This window comes from Peromyscus californicus, unplaced genomic scaffold (genome assembly GCF_007827085.1).
Source record: "Peromyscus californicus insignis strain IS unplaced genomic scaffold, ASM782708v3 Scaffold_5__1_contigs__length_169319896, whole genome shotgun sequence".
NCBI classification, from domain to species: domain Eukaryota; kingdom Metazoa; phylum Chordata; class Mammalia; order Rodentia; family Cricetidae; genus Peromyscus; species Peromyscus californicus.
Window position 1 is genome coordinate 149,448,122 of NW_026294573.1, and position 24,255 is coordinate 149,472,376.

General features: G+C 41.0%; 1 protein-coding gene across 1 annotated transcript in view; it reads left to right on the forward strand.

Annotated features, from left to right (window-relative positions):
* Runx1t1 (RUNX1 partner transcriptional co-repressor 1) overlaps positions 1 to 24,255 on the forward strand; it is a 145,652-nt gene that overhangs the window by 3,044 nt on the left and 118,353 nt on the right. The window contains 1 exon segment of the mRNA XM_052718383.1: positions 16,922 to 17,091. Coding sequence (XP_052574343.1) covers positions 17,004 to 17,091 — 88 coding nt within the window. The 5' untranslated portion in view covers positions 16,922 to 17,003.

Below are 24,255 nucleotides of genomic sequence, written 5' to 3' on the forward strand. Positions count from 1 at the left end.
CTGGGTGAGACCTGATCAGTGTCCAGAATCAATTAGCTGTGTAGCTTGTGGCTTCACACTTGAGTTGCTGGATACATTCTTCACAGGTAAACTCAGACCAGCTCAAGTAGGGAGGAAGGGGAAGACAGATACTGATGATGACACATGAACATGTTGATTTACAAATGTAGTATTTCTTTTGAAACATTAGTTTGCAATAAGAAGTTGAAGAACAAAACTGGACACGTTATTGAATGAATGATTATGTGTCTGCAACTGGACAAAGAATACTGCTCTTAAGGAGTGTCATTTCCAACCTGAAACACAATGAACAGTCCAGTATTATGGTGTTCTGGCATGTCATTAAATAAGTTTGCTACCATATGGGTGTATTCTTTGATATATGTATTTTTCCACTTTCAAGGAAAGAGTCTGAGCCAAGCATGGTGACTTACACCCATAATCTCAGCACTTGGGAGGTGGAAGTAGAAGGATTAAGAGTTCAAAGTCATCCTTGGCTACATAGTAAGCTTGAGGCTAGCTTGAGCTACAGGAAACTATCTTACAACCCCTCTCTCCAGAGAGAGAGAGAGAGAGAAAGAGAGAGAGAGAGAGACAGAGACAGAAAGACAGACAGACAGACAGAGAAAGGAGAAGAAGGAGAAGGAGGAGGAAGAGGAGAAGGAGAAGAGGAAGAGGAAGAAGAAGGAGAAGGAGAAGAAGAAGCTAAATCACAAATCATTCAAAAAACTTGTTCACAACCACAGCCCCATCACTTAGGATGCTCTGTGCTGAAGCTGCAGTACTTTACATGCCCAGGAGAGAGGAGTTTCCTGGGTCTTCACAATTATGGTGTGATGTCCCAGCTCTTCTATTGGAACCACTGATAAAGTTCTTCCGGTGAAGTTTAAGGCATGGTGCTTTCTTGTTGGAAAAAGTTACAAACCACTCATAAAAGCCAGTAATATTTTCAGTGACAGATAGACAAGCTTAAAAATCCTCTTCTTTGAAGCTGGAGATGTAGCTCAATGAGTAGAGTGCTTGCTTAGCTACGCAATGCCCTACATTTATCCCTAGCACCGCATAGACTGGGTGTGGAATGCCTACTTTGTAGTTTCAATTTATGACATCTTTGTGTATTATAACTCATAGCTCATGAAGAAATGACACAGTTCTTTGTTTTTGTAGCTGTTGTACTGACCAAAGTCTCATGACAAATCAATATTAGGGTGAATGGAGAAGGCACTTAGAATATAGACACTGTGAAAGAAAAATACAAAGAACACAAATGTAAATTTTCCAGTGAGTTTTCACATCTAAACACTGTAAGTGCCTTGGGAAACATGATTGACTGGCCTCATTAGTCTTTTAATATCTGGGGCAAAGACAACTTCAGAGTGCGCTCTGGGATGCCAGGGACTGCCACACAGCTGTCTTGGGAGAAAGGTAAATAATCAATATATGATGGAGACTGACTTACTGGGATCTTGGTCCTAACTCTCACATACATTTTCATCATAGACTTGAAGTGAATGATTAGCTAACATCTCATTTTCTTCCTGTCAAAGAACTCCAACCCATGGCTCAGACTAGCCACAGCTCTGTCCTGGTTTTACTTTTGGCCAAAATTTTATTTACTTTAATTAATTAATTATTTTTTTTGAAAGCAAGGTTTTACTATGTATTCCTGGCTGTACTAGAACTCACTCTGTAGGCCAGGCTGGCCTTGAACTCACAGAGATCTGCCTGCCTCTGCCTCCCATGTGCTTAGATTAAAGGAATAGTCAACTATACTTAGCTTTAACCACAGTTTTTAAAACTAAGGTGTTCTTGTGTTTCCCAAACTGACCTACTTTGTGCTTGAGTTCTCATAATTAGGACTTATTCTCTGAATGCCTGTTTTGGTGATCTCCCCAGAAAACAGTTTTCTTTTACTTAATGCACCTTTCTGGCACACTGAGCAGGAAGCAACTGGTCCCTGCTAACATATCCCTGGATATTCCCTAATGTGTGTCAATGTGTCCATCTTTCTAAATCTCATGTCACTCATCTATCTGCCCCTATTAAGTGCATCCTGCACTGCGCCCTGTTTTGAGCTATCTAGCATCCTGGAACAGAATTTTACCCAGCTTCCCCAGGATTCCCCGCCCCAGTGGATCTCTGTATATATTGATCTTTTGTTCTGTCATCTTAAGATGCTTTTGTCTGACAGTTGAGAGGAATGGGGAGTTGCTTTTTGTTTTTTGATTTTTTTGTTTTGTTTTGTTTTTTTGATATGGTAGCTCTTTGTAGCTCAGGCTGATGTATAAGTAGCCTAAGCTGGCCTGCAGCTCAGTTCTTGCTGCCTTAAGATTTGGTCTATACCACACCCGGGTAGGAGAGAAAGATTTTGTAGTATCTTTTACCCTAGAAAAGTTTAGATTGTAACTGGTTGTGTGGCATATAGCACTCTATGTTATGAAAAGAAAGGCCTGGTATGGATATGTAGTGTCCTGAGACTTAAAGTGTGATGGTCTTTCAGTTCATTCACTGTCTTCCTTGGTAGCTTAAGATATATCCTGGTTTTCAGATGAATTCCTCAGAGGCAAGATGAGGGTGTCTCCTAGGTGAATGCCTGATAGACACCAGGAGTAGACTTAGGGGTTTTCTTACAAGCATTGTGTGTATTCAGCTGTTGACAATGGGTTGGGGGCACTGTTTGCCTTCACGTTAGTGGAGATGGGGAGCAGTCGAGTCTTACTAGCTCTCCACCCATCTGCATGAGGATGAAATGTACTGGGAAGAGGGAACCAGGCTTCCAGAGACATCCTGAAACTTAGGTGACTGTGTCAAGTATTAGTCATTACTCATCTTTTTCAGGGACAGTGATGGGAGAATGGATCTGTTTATGCAGTGAGGAGGGACTTCTGTTAAAGAGAAATAGGTTTTATGCTTTTCCTTCACAGTTGCTGGGAAAGACTGTGGCCTTGTGCCAGGCCATAGGAGAGAGGTAAAGGGAGTGGAAAGTGAATGTCATTTTTAGTGAACATTCACTATAGCCTATAGTCTCAAAGTCTGGAGTCACCTGAAAGATGTAAAAAATGACCTCTTTAAATAACTTTGTGGACAGGAACTGGTAACAACTTATTTAAATGAGGAGTATTGCCATGTGACTAAAATCAAGACTTAAAACAAACCTGAGAACTTGACCATATGCTTTGTCTGAAGAATTTAAAAATTTAGTTATTGCCATCAGCACTTTGTCTTGGTATTTGTTTTCTGTTAGTAAATCAGTAGAGATTAAAGTACAGACATTAGAAGTTTGTCTTAAGTTTCCAAATTTGTGAAATTACTACATAAAGCAGGGCTGGGTTTCTTTGACAAGTAGGAGTGATTGCATGTGTTTGGTTTGATCAAGATGAACACTTTATTGTCATCCAAGAAACTTGCTATTTGCTAAGGAGTTCTTTGGCTGGCAGGGCTTGAGCATAATGCTGTTTTCAATTTTCATTAGAAATGGAAGTCATGGGAATCACTCTTACTTCATAGGCCACAAAATAGTTTTTCACTGATGTTCAAAGTACAGTGTGAAACTAGGTGGAAATCCTTTGCCCCAAAGGAAAATGCCTTTAAAGTAAAGATTCAGTGAGTTCTTCATTAAAACTTGAGTGCGTTGGATTATATATTATCTAAGATACATTAGGTAATATATTCTCAAGAGATGTCATGGAAGATTGTAAAGAAGTTGAAGAGCTAGGGATCTTCTGATGACCTGAGAGGAAGCAGAGCCGTGTGGCCAGGTGACAGGGTAAAGGAGGCTGTTGTGAGGTGTTTTATACAGAGCATTTGGTAGGGCTCTCTTGCTGGACTTGTTAGAGTTCACCTAGTAACACTCAGATAATCGGAGCCGAATGCTGTAGACAGGCAGACAGATGGTGATCCTCAAAAGGGCCCCACACTGATAACGATGCCGGGAAAAAGGCATGGCACACTCCAGCCAATGGTTCACATCACCCCCCTGCCTGGTACTTGGGACTGGCTGTGCTTTCAGTACAGTCTTAGGAAATCTGTCAGTCGGTCTTGTTGGCTAATCCATGTACAAGTTCCCCATCCCTTTCCCTGGCCACAAGAGAGAGGAAGATGGGCTTGATTCTGAAAGACTGCTAGTTTATTTTCGGAGACCATGCACATGTTATATACACAGCCATGAGCAAACACAACAGAGAAGAATAGCAGATAATAGTGGGGCTGGAACTGTGGTGTTTATCAGATCGACATGGTAATCCTTTCCTGTGAAAGCGTCCTTAAGTGACTGTTAGAATGCTTTAACTTCTAGGGTGTGTCAGGTAAACATCGTCCTTCATACTCCCCGTCCCCCGGCTCACCTGCTCACATTTGCATTCTCACTTCTAGCTGTAATATCTGGAAAGGAAATCCACATCTGACCTCTCATGGATAGTAGTAAATAGGCAGTGACTTCTCATCCTTTTGTTTAAGTAAGGGGTGGGGGGGGGTGCGTCAGTGATGCCGGAAAGGGAAAAGAAGTGTGATGCGTCTCCATTGACTGACATGTTCAAGTTAAGCTTTCAGTTGGCCACAGGGGAGCAAGCAGAAAATACTAGGACAAGTAGGAGTGAAGAACAGTAAAAGAGGAAAGAGGCAGCCCATGAAGCCCAAGGTGGCTTTCTCAAGAGTCACACACCCGCTGTGTAACCCTGGTAAAGACACTTCTTAGAGTGACTGATGAAAAATGAAATGTGTACTCCTGCAAAGGAATCAACTGCTGTGTGTAAGGTAGGCTGCTAGGAGGAGACCTAAGGCAGGTAGTGGGTCCAGGTCCCACTGCATAGCAAACCTATTTGGGACAGTTTTAATAGTTACAATAGTATACCTTGATTACTAACTAAGTGGTACAATAAATGGGATTCATTTTTATCCTCTCTGTCTGTCTCTGTCTGTCTCTGTCTCAGTCTCTGTCTCTCTCTGTGTGTGTCTGTGTGTGTGTGTGTGTGTGTGTGTGTGTGTGTGTGTGTGTGTCTGTGTGTCTGTGTGTCTGTGTGAGTATGGGCTGCATGTGTATGGATACCCACAGAGATCAAAAGAGGCTATTGGATCCCTTGGAGCTGAGTTATAGGTAGTTGTAACAACCCAATGTGGGTGTTAGGAACTAAATTCTGGTCCTCTGGAAGAGCAAAAAGTGTTCTTACCTGCTGAGCCATCTCTCTCCAGTCTCATTAGTAAGTTGACATTTAAGCTTTCCTTGAGACAGGGAGGATTGTTCAAGGCCTGGTTGTTGATATTGGTCAGTAGTGCTCTACAAAATTGGAGTCCTGGGGTGGAGAGGGAGAGGAGGTGGGAAATGCATTAGCAGACGGCTGCACGAAAGGCCTTGGGGTAATGAGTGCAGAAGAAGAGCAAAAGACCATTTGTGGCTTGTGGGTTAAACACTTGACTTGGACAGAGTCTTCTTTGGGAAGTGGCGTGGAGGGCCCCTGCTTGGGGCCTTGCATCCTTTTCCTACTGTAAAGCCAGGTTAGTTAACACTTTATAGTGAATGAGTTTCTCTAGTTGAACTTCTTTGGAACAACAGATACCATTAGGAAGCGAATCTAAAGCCAGTGTAAGGAAAAGAGATCCTAGGCTAGGCGAGACCATGAGCCTCGTGAAAACTGGTCCTCTGGAGTTGACTCTGCTGTGATGGGTCTAACGCAGTAGACGGTAGGCAAGGTGTGGAGGCCCAGACCAAGTGGTATGCTGCTATCAGTTTATATATTGTGGCTCTTTGCTTTGTTTTCTATGCTGGGGATTGAATGCAGGGTGTTGTGCATACTAAGTCAGCATTCTACCCGTGAGCTACAGCTCCACCCCCTTGTTTCCTCAGTTTAGGTGGTAGGTACTGCAGAAGAGTGGCCACGATTGTGTTACTAAGATGTAAAGGAAGAGCGAGACGCAAGAGACATTTCCAAGAAAAGATAATCAGAGCATGGATGGGGGTGGGGGTGGGGTTGACAACCAGATGAACTCTGCAGTGCACTTAGCTTTTGAGAACTTTGGACTTACTTTGGGTGTTTGTTTAAGGAATGGCCTCCCTGCCCTGCTACGGACTCATGGAGTCCCAGGAGTCATTTGGATACTTCAACCCAAGGCACTCTCAAGGTTTCAGCTACCTTTGCGGGAGTGGGAGGGGGGGTGCAGATGGCACTACCAAGTGGTAGATGTGGTTACACAGGTACATTTTGACCTCTTTGGGGCTTGTCTCTCTCGTGGATTTGGCTCTCTGTGATTCTTTCAGATGATTGTGACCAGTTTTTCTATAGATACCTTCTGGGTATGTGGGAGGGTAAGAAGTGCTGAAGCCTGCTGAGCTCTCAGCCTTTAGCCTCCCATTCTGCAAAAGCCACCTCTGTTTATATGTGTTTATATAGTGTAAACATTGAGATTTGGTTACAAGATAATTTATAAAGCTGCTTTCAATTCTAATATTATATGGCAGTGAGAAGGTAGGAATGACAGGTAAAATGTCAAAGGTTAGTTGATGGGAACAGGGACAGTCCTTGGAAATTGACACTCAGCAGATTCCAGGCTTTGTGCTCTTGAGGGTAAAGAAAGAATAGTTTTCCCATAAAGTCTTTGAACCTAGTTCCATTTCTTTAATGCGCTAAGAATTGTCTATAGATCAAATACATTTTCATGCAATAAAGCTTTTCAAGTCTTCTTTAGGCCAGAACAAATACACATTAAAATATTGTTGCTAGAATAGAAATAAATATTTTTTTTATTTTTTGCAATCAAAAGATAGCAAACTTAATATAGTATCATGTGTGAAACCATAGTTTTTATTTTAAAATGGAGACCTCAGAAAAGTAGAGTAATTCTTTTGATATGCTAAAAGACAGTAGTAAACATTATACTTTATTATTAAATCACTCTGTATCATCCCCATTTGAGAGAATTTAGTATCAGAAGATACAACATCAACATTGAAAATATGTGTGAACCTGACATGCTGGCTCACTTTTGTGATCCTAGCCATATGAGGCCATATGAGGCCAAGGCATAGCCATCTCAAAAAATCAGTCAAAACCCCTTTCTGTGAATGAGGACTTTTAGAATAAAATTCCTAAGATCACGTTGTCACATATAGGTTGCAGCATGCAGGTGGTTGGAAAATATTACAGTGAATTATCCCAATAAGGTTTGTTGTATTTTGGCAGTGATTTTTATCCAACCTTTTTTTCCAATCACCATGGCTGCCATGACCTGAAAAGCTGTAATGTAAATTGTCAATAAAGTATAACATAGCAAACATGTCACTTCTAAAGTCACAGTACACCAACCATATGGATATTGATCATAGAACACTGGAGTTTTAGGATATTTCCTGAGGGTTTTTGTTTTGTTTTGTCTGTGTCTGTGCTTATATATATAAAATACTTTCCCTTGTTGTATCTTCCATTAATATTCATATTTATCAATACCCTAAATTGAGAAATACATATTTTTACCATGCTGTATCTCTTTGCCTTGCTTTTTGCATTGTCACTTAATATGAAAACACCTTGTTCATCTTCACTTTAGGGTTTTAATCAGATCCGTCAGAATTGACTTTTGATGAATTTCTCTTCTGTTATCAACTATGCTTGATAAAAATTAATTTTCACAGTTAAAAATCCCCACAAAACTTCACCATTAAACAATCCTTTTTTGTTTGTTTGTTTCTGTGTATCCTTGGCTGTCTTGGAAATAGCTCTGTAGACCAGGCTGACCTCGAACTCAAAAACAATCCTTTTTCAAAAGGCCAAATTATATTATTAGCAGAGAATCTGCACATAATTCTAGTTGTGGTGGATGTGCAAGAGGCTGCCAGCACTGTTGCTTTAAGATGAAAAGGAGGCCCAGGCACTCTTGGTCTAAGAAGCAGGTATTTAGGTGCCAAGCTTTTAATATGTGTTTTGTGGCGTTATCTGAGTCAGAATAACAGGCTGCAGTGTGAGCCTGAGGCTCACTGGCCCAGGACTTTGCCCGTCTGGGAGAAAGTGACTGTCCCTTCCCTGCCCAAGGGCAGTGGAGTGGCCCAGAGAGGAGACTTGGTTCCCAGGTCTTTTGTCACCTTCTTTCCCTCTAGAAGCAGTTCTCACCTGGACCGTAACGGCCTGGCCTCAAAGGACATGGGGAGGTTGACAGGGATGAGATGCACACCATTGTCATGTCATGGGGTTGCTGTTCTGGGGCTTCCCAACTACGGAATTGTCAAACCCCCTCTGCTAGAAACTCCCAATGTGTCTTCTTTCTTGGTCATCCCTTTGTTTGGGAAATACTGAATGGTTCAGCTTGACTATGGGAGTCGGGGCATGTGCCTGGCTGTAGCGCAGCCTCGGCTCTGTGCTCTTTTACCTGCCCCCTTGTGTGCTTTCTGAGGGAAGGGACTAGGTTCACTATTTCTTCTCCTCAGCCTTTGGTGCAGCTTTCCCTTTGAGGCTACAGCCTCTCTCCTGACAGAGATTTAGGTGGTTTACAGGCTCCTTCAGGGTAGGAGTACGGATGGAACAGCTGGGGGCCTTTTGATGCTTTGTTAAATAGTGAAAAAGCTCACACCTTGTGCTCAAGTTATTTACTTAAAGTTCTCTGGAAAGATTTAATGACTAAAACTGAAGAGCTAACTTTAGTTTCAACAGCAAGTCTTTTGTGTACTTGTTCCACCTCTTTCCACCTTGGTCCCTTTTTTATTGTGTTCTCTTTTAAAATGCTCAATTTATTGCAGCCATATTTTGGCTTGTATGTTGTAGCAGTACCTAAAAATACAATACCCTCTGTGATGCTTAATTTTGTCAGCCTGACTGGATTAAGAAATGCCTAGTGCATTAATGAGGCAGACTTTTGGGCCTATCTGTGAGGGCTTTTCCAGAGAGGGTTAAGTGAGGAAGGAAGACCTGCTGGGAATACATAGTAGCATATCATGGGCCCAGGCCCTGAACGGAGCATAAATGCCAAAGGAGAAAGCCAGTAGAGTGACGGTTCTCTTTTCTCTGCTGTCAGATCCACCCAGATGGGAGCGACCTCACTTGGCCAACCTCACCTGACCCTGTATGGTGTGGTCGTGGGCAAGGTCGGACTTCCTTGCTTTAAGGCATCATCACCATCTCAGGGCTGATTACCCCTCTCCTGGAGGTCTTTAAATCTCACCAGCTACAAACAGCCCTGTAAATAGGGGTGGCCACACAGGCTGCAGGGGAGAATTATACCAAAGATGGAAAACAAGACTTTTCATTGCTTTTGGAAAAGTTACTACTTAGTGTTTGAAAATACCCTACATTTGCACGTTTTTGAGGCAGAAAAGTAGAAGGGGATGAGGGTTGAGAGAGGTTTTGGATTTTTTTTTTTTTTTTTTTTTTTTTTTTTTTTTTTTTTTTTTGGTTTTTCGAGACAGGGTTTCTCTGTGTAGCTTTGCGCCTTTCCTGGAACTCACTTGGTAGCCCAGGCTGGCCTCGAACTCACAGAGATCCGCCTGGCTCTGCCTCCCGAGTGCTGGGATTAAAGGCATGCGCCACCACCGCCCGACTATTTTGGATTTTTTAAGAAAAGATAATAAGGGGTACCTGTGTGGAGACCATGCTTGCAGCTGGGAGGTTATAGAATCTCCTTGACAGAGGTGACATCAACTCCAGATGCAGAAACTTCCAGAATCTCCTTTTCTTCTTATGTGCAGGTTGCCAGCATGGAATAGGCAGCTTTATTTGAAGAAACCGGTCTTTGGGAATAGTTTCTCTCTTCTTTTATCCACTAGAGACGGTCTTTCACAGATGAAATTATAGGAGAAAAACTAAATCACAATGCACTCGTTAACAGTTATTGTTTTCTTTGTCATTTCGAAGAATTTACCTGCATCCTCGTGACTACTGTAGTCTAACTTGTTAGCTGATAGCCATGTCACTGAATTCTACCGCTAGTACAGTAGTAACTTCCAGAAAGGAAAATTGTCATTTTAGCAGATCAGTTTTGAGAAAAGACCTTTGCTTTTGTTCTAATGGTCAGAACCATCATCCTAAAGCCTTTTACTGAACAGCACAGGTGGGATAGGGCTCTTATACATAGCGTTTACCAGGAAGAATGTGGCCAAGCCTGATAAAGACCAGAGCATTTTGGCAATTTGAAAACCAAAGAAAGATTGCACAGTCAATAAAGGTTTGTGAAAGTCCCAAGAGTTGAATTGGGCCACTGTGATGTGACTTTAGCTCTCTGTTCATTTTGTGATTCTTTGCATTCTAGATTATTGCTATGTGTTAAGTGTAAGCCATGTATGGGGGATAGGGGAAAGAGCAAATCAAGTAAGAGGGAGACAGTTAATAAAAAGACAGTAAGATGTGTCCATAATAAAAAGACAGTAAGATGTGTCCATACAGGGTTAGATGTAATGAGGGCAGAAAATAATGTTTACATGATGGGAATGGTGGGCGTGAGAGGAATTCCCATGGCTGGGAAACTATTTCTGAGGTAGTCTTAGGATCTAGCCATGCCTCAGGGTGTGCAAAGTCTTGAGGGCAGGGCATGAGGCTGCAAGGATGAGGTGAAGCATTCTGTCAGTGCTACCCCCTTTCTTGTGTCAAGCAAAGCAACTCACCATACTCATAAAATAACTAACGCTGTTTCTTGGGATGAGTGTGCTGCGCCAATTGAAGATCTGAAGGCATGGAGAGAATCTATGAGATCTCTTTCCTCACAGACTCAACTGAGAGAAGTCTATGCCTAAAACTTGCTACAGTAAGTGTATGCCTTTAACTCAGGGGTAATATTTTGTTATGTAACAAATAGCCAAGAGAAACAATTTGAAGCAGGGAAGGCTTAGTTTGCTCACTGTTTCAGAGGTTGTGGTGCGGAGGCCAGCTACTCCTGCAGGCCTGTGGCAAAGCAAAGTAATCACAGGGATGGGAGCATGTTGGGGAGGAGGCTGTTTATATCATGGCCACGCAACAGAGAATGTAAGAGAAAGTGGGCCTCTGCTGGCCCATGGCTCATTCTTCCTGTTTTGCTCCCTTTGGGCCTTCATCCTATTGGATGATGCTGTACATTCAGGACAGATCTCTCCTTCCCACCTTCAGTTGTTGTCCCAGATACCAAACATTTCTGGACTGCCCTCTCAGACATACCTAGAAGTGTGCTTTCCTACTAATGCCCTAGACATCTCTCATTCTAGTTAAGACTCACCATCACAGACTATATGGGCATAAGCTGCAATTGTCAGTCACAGGGTTCTCTTTTGGGTTGGGGGTAAGTGCTGGCCTTATAGGTCTGAGTAATTCTTATCTTGGACTATGACTGTACAGCACCCATGGGAAGGGGTACTTACACATAGTATCTAGCAGGAAGAAGGTAGCCAAGCCTTCTTGATAGAGATGACAGTCCTATGGCAATCTCAATAACACAGAAAGATCACATGATCAATAGCTGTCTAGGAGAAGATTCATGAATTTCTTAAGAGATGAATTGGGCCACTATGGAACTTCATTAAGTAGGTTCATTTGTTTGATTCCTTTTATTCTGGGTTGTTTTTATGTGCCAAGTACAGTGTAAAATATAGAGGATAGGGTGATAAGAAAAACAGGTAGGAATCCTCTCAGAACTTGGAAATGAGGGAGGGAGGCATAATCAAAAAGCCAGTGGGATGTATCCTATAGTGTCAGACACAGTGACGACAATCAGGAAATAAAATTAAAATGATGGGAGTAGTGGGGGTGACAGAAATCGCCATGGCTTGGAAACTCTTTTGGAGGAGATGAGTACTGGAGTGAGGCCTGAGTGTCATGAAGGATCCAGCTGTGCCCCAGTCAGTGAGCAGAGCCTTGAGGGCCAGAGACTAAGCTGTAAGGAAGAGATGGAGCATTCTATGTGGAAGCATATGCAGGGGAGGGGTATGTGTTGAAGGCTGGAGAAAAGGCTGACAACTGCTGTTATAGGTTTTGGTTGATGGGACAAGGGTGAGAGCTGTGTGTCTGTGAGTGTACCAGGAGGTGGGTAGTTACTAGAATATGCATGAGTGTGTGTCATGGAAGCTTAAGGAAGCCTGTGGGACTAGGATTCTGAAATGTTGTTCCCATGACCTGTGGCATGGGACACTACAAAACACAATGTCCAGTTGCATCCTGTTAGAGGTTGAGTAAAGTCTGTAGTCCGGGTTGAGCCGCTGAGTTCTTCCATCTTCTTCAGATTGAGGGTTATACTCAATCTGAGTGCCTCCAAAGAAATGCCAGACCTTGCTGAATGCGGGGACACAACAAGGTCCTGTCTTCTTAGATACAGTAGGTTGCTTTCATAAACCAACAGCCAGTTGTGGGGTTTGTTTCCTGTAAATGCATGTTCTTTATTCTAGAAAATGTTTTCAGTCAAGAAATGTTAAAGTTTAGCCAATCAGGGTTGATAGATAAAACAAGTATGTGTAAATGTTCACTTCTTTGAATGATCACATATTATTTTCTAAAAGAACAACTTGCTCAGATGTTGATGTAAGTCTCCTGAGAATGTGTCTAGGCAGTGAAAGGTTTCCTGGCGGTGATTGAGCAGTACTGTATGGGCAGCTGCACTTGAGCTCTTCAGAGGCTGATTTTGATGTGTGTAGTCTTTACATCCTATTACATTTTTGAAAGATAAACTGATACAAGAATGATTTGCCAAGGCCAGCAGCGCTTCCTTTTAAAACCTTGGCTCAGTGTACACATTGAAGGGATGGGGGAGTAAGATAAAAGCATTATAAATATGAGGTTAACTGAATTCAAATAGAAGGTTCGCTCAAGTTATTGCATTCCTTAGAAAATAAATACATTGAGCATATGGTTAAGATTGATCAAAAACGTATTCTGTATGCCAGTGATTACATTCCCATCTGTGATTAAGGTTTTCTGTCTGCATCTGGCTTTCACATTATATTTCTGTAACAAGAATCCTTTATATAGCAGAGTTCACTTTCTGTATTTTCTATTAGCTGCAGCTTGAACTACTGCACACATCGCAGATTTAAACATGTGCTTTTCATTACTTCATACCATTGAGAAAAAGTAATATTTGTTTGGGAATGTATGTTTTCCACAATTTCCATGGTAATACAGCACGTTGAGCTTTTTTAATAATACTCTTGTAGAACTACAAATTGTTGGGGGGCATTCTACCCTTAGTGGAGCTCAGCTTTCAGACTTTCCTCAGTGTATGTGTGCCCACCCCCCATGAAGACGTTTTGTGAATTTGAGGGCTGAGGGTTGAACAAAGAAATATTAAAGATAAAGGAAAATTTGGAAATCTTCCTGTCATTGATGTGTGATAGATACTTTACTGTGGAACAGGTACACAAATGTTTGAACATATATGTCATAATGTTGATTATTGTTGTTCACTTTATTACCATTTCATATGGGAAGAGTTTAATGTTATGAGATACAAATAGACTCCAAGTCCAGGGATGGGCTAGCTTCTCCTCGCTCTCTCCCTCCCTCCCTCCCTCCCTCCCTCTCTCTTCCTCCTTCCCTCCTTTTTTCTTTCCCCCTCCGCTCACTTCCTCTTTCCCCCCTCTACCTTCCTTCCTTTCAAAAGTCTATTCGATGGTGGTACAATGTTTCATGTACAGAGCAGCTAAGGGGAGGGATGCTGATGGGTGACTTCAGGTGTGCATTCTGCGGTGTTTGATCGTGTATTTGTATACTCTGCTAACATTTGAACATCACAAATGTGCACATTTGAAGTATTTGGTAACATTGTCTTCCTGCTAACTCACTAGTCCTCCTAAGGAAGATGCTATAAGTGAAGTTCAGAAATGGAGCACTGTGTTCTGTCCAGAATGATGGCTTCTCGTCATGTATTTTGTCTCTCAGAGGCCTTTCTTCGCATGATACTTTTATGTACCTCAGAACTGAAATTGTTGACACTGTTTTTTGTTAAAAAGAGGCCTAAGTCTGCATGTATGGGAAGAACTAGACAAACACCAAGGTTTATGTCCTCAGCTTCATTTGTTCAGAGGGGACAGTCAATTGTGGCTCATAGCTGACACACAAGAAATCATTAGTTCATGTCTTTTGTTGACAGTTATTGCTGAAGCAAAGAATACTACTATATGTCACGACTGAAATCTAAAAGAAAAGCTCTGTCCACTTTCTTTTTTGCCCTAATTTTTTGTTTGGCCTCTGTTTTTATTTTCACTTATTTAATTATTTCTTGCCTTAGCATAGAAGCATGGGAAATGACGAAGTTGGTTTTATAAAGAAATATATTGCATCTTCCAGATGTAGTCCTATTTAGTATTTATAATTGTATTTATTTCTCTCTTTCTGAATGGCCCCCCTCTGCCCACAGTATATGACTATCTGTATAATTGGAATACGTTATAAATATCTATGTATCTTGGTTACTTTTTGTTTGAAGTATTTCCTTTGTCATTTGTTAATAAAAATATTAGTTTTCATAGCAAATTAGATGTTTTCAATTTCTATCTGATTGTCTTCGATGTTCTTTGAGATAATTCCCAACAAAGGAATATCTAGTACCGTATTTTTCCTAATTTGTGAATATTTTATTTTATTTGACTATAAAGAACCAGAAACAACCATTGACTCATAGCAGAGCCACATGGTGGCATATCAAAGACTCAGATACTTAAATGGAATATTTCTTTGAAATATATCAGAGCAGGACCATTTAGGCTGTTTCAACTCATGACCCCTTCTGTCTCATAAATTTTTACATGATCCTGTATGTATAGGTATATAAAATAGATACACAATAAATTAAGCACTGATAGTAAATCATATATAATTTTATTTTAAGATAACATGTTGATACGTACTTCTTCCTTTTGCTAAAGTTGAAAACGTGTTTGGTTACTAATTACTTTCTTACATAAAAAGTTAAGTCTTGCCGGGCGGTGGTGGCGCACACCTTTAATCCCAGCACTCGGGAGGCAGAGCCAGGCGGATCTCTGTGAGTTCGAGGCCAGCCTGGGCTACCAAGTGAGTTCCAGGAAAGGCGCAAAGCTACACAGAGAAACCCTGTCTCGAAAAACCAAAAAAAAAAAAAAAAAAAAAAGTTAAGTCTTGGCTGAACAATTAACACAGGAAAGTTTTGTGCATCTTCATTTTTCAGAGATGGTCAACGTTTTGATTTTATGAGTATCAATACTAAGAATGCTGCTTTGCATAAATTCATAGAACAAAATGGCAAAACTATGTTTAGGGCCATTTCAGAGATTGTTAAAAATTCTGCCCTTTTCCCAAGCCAAAATTCAGTTAATGATTTTTTTTTTTAATGAAACTCAAGTCAGCAACTCAAACATCAATTTTTTGAAACCAAATACACTAATACACTAATTTGATACATGCTGAAGAGTTACATTGGAAACTATGAAGTCTTTGTTTTCTGTAATTAAACCCTTCAATGTTTCTAGAAGATCAGAGAACTTCATATGTCCAGTAACAACACTGCAATTCATAATATGCAGCAACCTCTAATCTGAGCTGAGGTATTTCAGGCAGCAGCCATTGGCGTTGTGGGATGGCATACCCAACACACAGGGTACATGTGTGCTCAGAACTAAGGTTGCAGTGAAGCCATGTCATAGAGCATGGGCAAACACTGCCAGAAGGACCTCAGTTCCTGCTGATTTTAAGTCTTTAATTAACTGTTGGCTGTAGTCCTTGTGGAAGCCTTTTACTGCTGCCTAATTTTCATGACCTCCATATTCAATTAAGTGACCCCATATAGGGTTGCAACCCGCAGTTTAAGGAGCTGTCTACATGAGTGTATTTACCCACTTAAATCCCTAAGATGTGATTAGGCTGAAAATACAGCATCATCTATGGTAATATTTTTGAAATAGCTTTTGTGAAGCTATTTTCTTTTGTATTTATTGAATTCCTACTTTATGTGCATATGGTTTTCTTAAGCCCTTATAGTTCATAGGTTGTAGGAATTCAAGAGAAAATTGAATCAATCGTTGTGTTGTTTGTGGGGTTCATACTACTTGTTCTAGCAGTGGTATGTGAGTAGTAGGCACAAAACGGAGTTTCTGAATGGATGAAAACATTGTTGCCAATCTAGCAGGGAAAATGAGAAAATTTGGATCTCATAGAAGAAGAAAGTAGTAGAGATTTACCATCTGAGCAGACTGGTCTGCCAACAGTTTTCTTAACTAAGATTTCTTCCCTCCCCCCTCCCTCCCCCCTCCCTCCCTCCCCCCTCCCTCCCCCCTCCCTCCCCCCTCCCTCCCTTCCTTCCTCTCTTTCTTCCCTTTTCTTTGCTTTTTCTTTCTTTTTGGAGGCAGAGTCTCTCTCTCTTTTTCTTCTTTTTAATGCTTTTTAATGCTGGCCTGGAATTCATAATGCAAACCCCTGGCAATTCTCCTGTCTCACTTTCCTGTGTGCTCAAATTTTAGGTTTCACACACCATATCTAGCTTTAAGATTTCTTAAAGTAGCCAATTACATCCAGGTTATTCTTCATGATCATCAATTGTTTTCAACTATTGTAGCTAATGATGACAACGTTGCAGTTTCAGATGAAGGAGAGAGTGTGGGTACTTTGTTTTGAAAGAGCATAACTTAAAAAAAAGAAAAAACTTATAGTGTCCAAAGAGTGTTCTAAAGAAACTATGTCTCACCAGTTACTTATTTACTTTTGAAATGGGTAAAGTGTAATATTCCTTCTTAAGGTATTGGTGGATGTATGTTTTAAAACCAACTTAAAAAAACTCTGGAGTTCAGAAGGTGTACCTTTGAGTCAGATGACTGACAGGTTCCGAGTTTCCTAGAACACCTCTTCCAGGAACTGAGGAAATGGGAAGTGTTTGGAATTCTGCCACAACACAGAAGAACTTGTATCTGTTTCTGAAACAAACACAAAGCTGGCCTGGTTTATCATGTAAATAGATGGGGGGAATGCTTTAGCCTGCTTGTGATGTGTGCATTTTTTTTCCCCTTTGTTGTTGTCAATAGAAAAAATTGATCTGTGGGCTGGTGAGCTTATCTGTGTCCCAGTCAGAACAGCAGAGGAAATTAGCAGAGCGCTTGGTGGAGAATGATATCTGTCAAAAGAAACACTTGGAGAGCGCTGAGTGTAGTGATAGGTGACTGCCGGAAAAAGGGCAACTTTGAATATTGTCAAGGTAAGGACCGGATACGTACTTTGATTTTTGCCGTTTACTGTATGTGTCAGAAAATCACTTTATTGTTTTCTCCCAATGAGTTATCACTGTGAAGTTTTTCTCTATCTTATTCTAGCACCTGTTGATAGAGTTGTATGTACATTTTAACCACTTGTGTGTGGAGTCTCTGGGTGTGGGTTTGGGTGGGGATCAATATGCCCAAGGGAGTTCTGCTTAATAGTTTTGGGTCTAACGATATCAAATGATCAATTATCAATTTTTTTTTCAGTTTCTTGTCATGTTTCATAGCACATCTGTTAGAAACTGAGCAATACTTGGAGTAGAAGAGTAAAAACTATGCCATGATTTTGTGTTTATCGCAATGAGGGAATGGTGTTTTCTCAGCTTGTTGACTAAACAGGCAAGCAAGTCATTTTCAGATTATGATTTCTTCTGATGGATTTTGATAAAAAAAAAAAAAACAACAAACCTTGAGGTGATCATCACTTCAAGAGCAGAATTCATATCTTATAGACACATTTTTAAAAAGTGTTGTCTAATTTAGGAAAACACCAAGTATAGACTATGTGTATATTGGCACTTGGCTGGAGGCTTCTGAATGTCTGCCCTGAGCCACGGGCGGGGTGTTAATGACCCTGCAGCAAGCTCTGCTCCAGGTTATGCTGGCAATGGACTTGGTCAGAGGCTCCACTCATAAGAAACAGCTGTGCTAAGATGAAGCTGACAGTCAACACAAGTGTTGTGTGATGCTGGTTGGCACTCATGTACCTGCCTGACTTCGTGCAAAAGGGAATAGCAGAATACTCAGCTTCTCTGGCCATTGCTTTGGAAACATCCCTGCTGGCCCCTGTCCCACAGTCTCAGCTCCATGCAGTCCCTAATTCCTCAAAACACTTGCTGGCTTGTTATTTTTTTTTTGTTGTTGTGGTTTGTTTGAGACAGCCTAGCCAAGAGTGGCTTTGACCCCTTGATCCCCCTGTGGTGGAACTACAGGTGTGTACCACACAAGGATCTCATTGACTGGCTTGAAGTTCTCAGAAAAGTGTCGGTAAATGAATGTCTATTTAAGAGCACAGAAAATGAAATAACTCCTGGTGGAATTGTATAGTTCCGGGCGGAGTTCTGAGTCTGTATTTCTTTTCCTTTGGTCCCTTCTTCATTTAGTTTTGTCTTTCTGTGTGACTAGTGAGAGACACCAATCCAAAGGAGAAGTCAAGGAAAGCAGTTGTGTTAGCTAGATGAGATTTCCCACATTTGCTTCTACCTTCTTTCATAACTATGGACTCCTGTTATTAAACATTAATTTTGACAGTTCTAATCTTGGTTGACTAGACTTCCACAGTCTTGCACAGAGAAAAAGAAAGGTGTCCATACTGTAACTCACAGGAAACAAAGTAATGAGGACACCCATCCCTGATTTAGAATGGTTTTCTGAGTTTTAGCATCTGAACAAAGTCAGAATAGAACTCAGCGTTTTGCCTTGTTATCTCTGTAGGGGTTCAGATTATATGACAAAAATATCTAAAGTGGTACTTAAATGTTGGAAAAGATATTGGATTTTAAAACTTGAGTACATACTGTAGATATGTAAAATTATCATCTCTATTCACCCCATCCCACAACAATCAATTGCATTCTCTTCTGGTCACATGGAATACATCTGTGGAATGACCACACTGAATTGTTTCAGGGTGGAAAAGCCTGTTGAGAGGAACAACAGCATAGGGGTCTGCTCCTGCACACACCTTAGTATGTCTGCTCGTTGTAATATGCAGATCCTGAGCCCCCAGCATCATACAGCCCAGATTCCATGTAGAATTTCCTCCCCTTGGAGCTTTCTTTGCCTCTGTGTGTGTGTGAACCTTAAAAGTCATGGGTATTAACAGATATGATGACATGCTTTAAAACTTTCAGGTTTCCTTTGTTTTTCATGTTGTGTTAAAATGCACTCCTAGTTATTTCTTCCACTTCGTGATAGCAATAGCTGTGTAGAAATACGAGCTTGAGAACTGAGTTCACCCAAGAAGCCAAGAAGAACAAAAAACCCACCCGCACACACTTTGCATTTGCAAGCACCTGGAATCCATTGGGTTCCTGGAGTTGTAATTTGGAAGCAGACAAAGCAAAGAATTACCAGCTGAAAAGCTGGCGCTGTGAGTGAGAACAGCCTGAGGAGGCGCCAGAGTCTGGCTTGTGTGGGGACTTTGAGGCAGGGAAACAGAGCCCAGGGGCACACTGCCAGCTCGAGTGGAAGCTGGTGACACTAAAATGCTGCTGTGTTTCACTTCTGGTGGTTTTTCTGTTTTGTTTTATGGTTTCTTTTGGTGCTTGGAGTGAACTTCAGGGCCATAGGCATGATAAACTCACAGTGGACCACTGAACCACACCCCTAGGCCCAGCTCTGAGTCCTGCAGCATCCCTAGCATGCACAGACCCAGTGCATGCTTCTCTAGAATGTATGTGGAGCTGTTCTTTCCTAGTAAATGTCCTTGTGAGGGTTACATGGCTTTGGAGCCACTGGGAGTGGTATCTTGCCTGAGAAACTTGCTCTTACAAACTCTTAAGGACACTTCTGACATGGGTCTATTATCGTATTTGGTATATTAAAAATAAAAATCTCTTGGCTTCCAGGATCATGAAGGAAGAGTGACAGGAAATGCATGCAGAGTGCTGTGTGTTTAATATTCCTGCATTTGGAATGGGATATTGAGGTAGTACCAATTTTTATGTATTGCTAGATTCTAGAGCCATGTTAATATTAGCAAAGAGAATGCCTTATCAACAATGCCTTACACACCTTTGAGCATTAGTAGCAAAACAGGAAAGTTCATTCTTAAGTAAAATTGCTTTTTTAAGCAGAGCCTGTATTTATTTTATTTTAGGTTGTTTTTTTTTTTTTTTTTTTTTCTGTCATGTTTGAAGGTATGATAGCATTAATGGGCTCTGCCCCACGTGGAGCTTTGAGCGTATTGTAGCATTGCACACTGATCCCAGGTCAGTGTGATGCGTGAAATCAATTTATTTGAATCTCTTTGCCTCTATAGGAATTTGGCAGCATGCCAGTTGTTTTCATTTAATGTTCTTTGTGTTGCACACAGACACGCAGGCGTGCTTTTGTGTTCTTCCCTCTTTTGGTCTCTGTCTCTTGCAGCCAATATTTTGCTCTGTGGATTTTGAAATGAAGAGAGACTATATTGTGTATATGATGCTCAATCATTGCTTGATATGCGCACAAACGTAAAGTGTGACTTTCTTATCTTTTAGGAGAGATTTTTTTTCACCTTCATGACCCTCAATGTTGTAGTATACATAAAACATACTTAAGAATTTTGTTTAAATAAGATTCTCAGTGAAATCAAACAGATTATAGGTGTTAATTCTGGTATTAATGACAGTTATCAAAACCTGAAACAATTGTATGAGGTACTATTACCAGAAATATTTAAGTTGTGAACTAGGTTATCAGAAACCATTTTTGGAGCATTTACTGAATCTGAAGATTTACCTTTTAATTCAGCACACATTAAAACAGTGTAGTAATGCCTTTTCTTTAAACCCTTTTGATGAAGACAAGTCTGTATGAGCTGAGTTTATTAGCTGTGAATCTCTTCTAGAGCTCTGTGATTTGGGTAATTGCTTTTTCAAATGTGCAGGGTAATGTCTGGGAGTGGCACAGAGACTGTTCTTACCGATAAGTCCAGATCCATGCCTGGATGTTTTTGTAGGCAGCAGGGATTGTTTCTGGGTCAGATTTTGGAAGAGGTGGAGAAAGGAAATGCTGGCCAGTGGAAGGAGACTGTTCTATTGATGCTTCGGGCAGTTCTTGCGGAAGTTGATATGCAGAACCATGGAGCCAAGGCTTCAGGGTCAGGCTCTTACCCAGCAGCCCAGCTTCCTTGTTTAATTACCTGAAGAGCAGAACAGTCAGCCTGGGAGTGTGTGAAACCCCAGTATCTCTTGCAGCCTCCTGGCGCTCTGACATCCTGCAAGGCCAGCCCTGTCTGTCCGCCAGCGTCAGGCTGGTTCACGCCTGGGTTCCTTTCTTCCAGGAGGCATTGTGTGTAAGAGGGTTTGGCTGTGAATCTGAGATTCCTGCCAATGCTGCCTCCCCTGCTCATTCCCTCTGGTCTGTACTGACAGGTAGGCTTGGCTTTCCTTTCTGTGCAGGATTTAAAGACGTGGCTCTTTCGTTGCCTGCTTCTGGCCTTGCTGTGGCACAAACCCTTTCACTCCAGCATGTGAACCAACAGAAGAGTGAGGTCTTACTTTTCAAATCTGTGTGTTGCCATTGTGTGGTCAGACTCATAATAATTTAGTGTGGAACTAACAGTTCTCAGATGACATATTTAATCATATATGGAAATAGAATATCTTGTTTTTAAACAAAAGGTAATAGAATTTTTGACATTGGGTCTTTCTCTTTTTTCTTGGAATTGGAATGTAGTTGTTGACATTTACAGTGGGAAGGGGCACACACCCTTTGACGAAGCTGGAGCGGGTGAGAAATAATACTGGTTAGCAATATGTCTAACTTTGGGGGGTCGCACAGGGAAAATATTCTAAGAAGTGCTTGGAGATGAAGCCCTTTGAGAGCTCTCCTGGATATAACAAGATGGTACCTTCCCCAGAGGAAGTCTGGCAGTTCCTTTATCTATAGTGTGGACTGAAGAAGTGTCCTCCCTGTGGGTGGGGAGCAAGGGTGGTTGTACTTTTTCCTTCAAAATCAGAGGAAAGTGTGACTCCATGTTCAGTCATTTGGTTTTTCGAACTACTTCATTAGGATTCTGTCATACAGGCTGAAGGATGTTTACCCTTTAGAAGCACACGTTTGCCTACATAAGTATAAGTAAGAGTTGTGGGCATGTAAAAAGAGCAGTTTCTTCTTTTGAACACTGCACACACACAGCTCAGCTCTTGCCAATAGGTTCTGTGCGCTCCTTCCCTCCAAATGATAAAGAGATTGGGTTTTGTAGGAGAGTATTTGACGGGAACTATTTTTGAAACTTTTAATTCCTATTATATTTGTGGGTATAATGCCTGTGTTTGAGTGTTTGTATACTGAACCAGGAGAAAGTGTATAATCATTAAATAGCTGGATTAGCCTGGTGTACCTGGTGACAGACCTGGCCAGGTGGTCTGTTACCCAACAGGCATTAAGTAACTGCCTGGAGTTCCCTATGGGCAGCCTTGTTCCTGTTTATTTATGTAGCAACCTGCTGCATTTCCTACAGTGTATTTCTCTTTTCAACATCAGTATGCATGGGGCGGGGGAAGAGGGAGAAAACATAAAAATATCTTTTTAGCCACTGTTGTCAACATTCCTAACTCATTCTCCACAGACTTTTCATTGCATCCCACCCTGCCTCCCGAGCTCCCACCTTTTCTAGTTTTTTCTTAGTCACTGCTTTCTAAGAATGAAGGTGATAGTAGTCCTGGGGACAACATTGGGTTTAGCAGGGGAGGACTTGACTGGAAGACAAATGGCCAGAGTTGTGGTTTTCAGGTGAGTTTGCTCTGTCCCCCTGGAATAAAAGAGGCAGAAAAAAGTGATAGGGAAGAGAAGAGAATGGGTCAGAATCACGCTGGCCAAGAGCAGGTGAACAATTGTGTTAGTGACCTGGACTTTGTGTCAGCCTACCAACGGGAAAGGAAAAGGGACATTTTCACAGAAAAAGCAGTTCTTTTCTGAAAATGTTAATGAGACATACAATTACGCATAATTTCATTAAGTTGAAGTTTCTAAGTGGACTGAGCTGAGGTTCGAAGATTGGAGCACTCTCCTGTATTTCCTATATTTAGGACCATACAGCAATGGGTTATATTCTGCCTGCTCTTGTGGTGGGGAGGCGTATGAGTGACAAAGACCTCTGGGGTCATTATAACACATTAATTTTAAAATTCACCTTGATACTATAGCAGATATGCTATGCTGGGAATTATTCGGGCAGATAAAACTCATTTTGGAGGGGAATTTGGTAATAAAACTCAAAGCTAAGAGTTTTTGTTTGCTTTAGTAAGTCTGACGCTATATACAAATGTAACAAATTAATGTGTGTGCATAGATTTTAAGAATTTGCAATATAGAGAAAAAGAAGTGGGAGTTTGCTAGAGATAAAAAGTACTTAGGAAAAAAATATGACGAGAAAAAAAAAATCTGGGTTCTTCATATTGCTGTGTTTTTGCTCCACCTGGTGGATTTTGTTGAAAGTGTTTTAAGTCTGTGTTAATGAAAAGAATTAGCCCCTAGGCAGTTCCTCTAACCACAGCAAGAAGAATCTCTTTGTTGATGATTAAAATATTCCTGTGTTTATGCTTTTTGTTCTGTTCTTTTATTGCATTGAAAGCAATATATATTATATAGAAATATATTTGGTTCAATGTGTAATATATCCTCATTTTAGAAAATTTTGAAAAAAATCATCACATAAAATGTCACTACACAGAGTCGTGGCAGCATTATGATTATTTCTAAATCATTATATTTGTGCTTTGTTTGGATATAGCCTTATACTCCAAAGCCACAGCTGACCTGGAACTTGCTGTGTAGATCAGGCAGGCTTCGAACTTGTGGCACTCCTGTAAGCCTCTACTGTTGTGTTGATTTTAAGGATAAATGTCACCAGAAGAGATCTAGTTTGCATTTTTTTATTTATTAAAAATATGTGGAATATTTACTATTAGGCCAAAGAATGATGATGGGTATCATGCTGATTATAATTATTTTTAGATAAATACTTCTCAGGCTCAGAAGGGGTGGTGTGTCAGTGTTTCATTGAGAGTCCTGTCTAAGATACAAGGGTAATGGAGATCAGGTGCCTTATGAATTCATGGGGTTGGTGAAGCCTGTTGTTGCGAGCCCTACACAGATTGCTTTCTCTGGAAATCTTAAGGATTCAGTTGTGCTTTGATCATCTTATTGTTTTCCTTAGGTTATTTTTTTTAAATCCTTTAGATTCTCACAGCACTGCAACAGAAGGTGAAGTTTTGAAAACAGTGTCTCCATATGCAAGGGATTTGGAGACCTTTTTATTGTCTTTAAAATTGTCATTCATAGTCCTCATTAGCATTTATTGTTGCAAGCCTACAAGCAGAAAATGTGAAATTGGTATGTCATGAATAGCCCCACAGAGCTCTGGAGCCCTCGGATTTTGCCTGCAGTGTGGT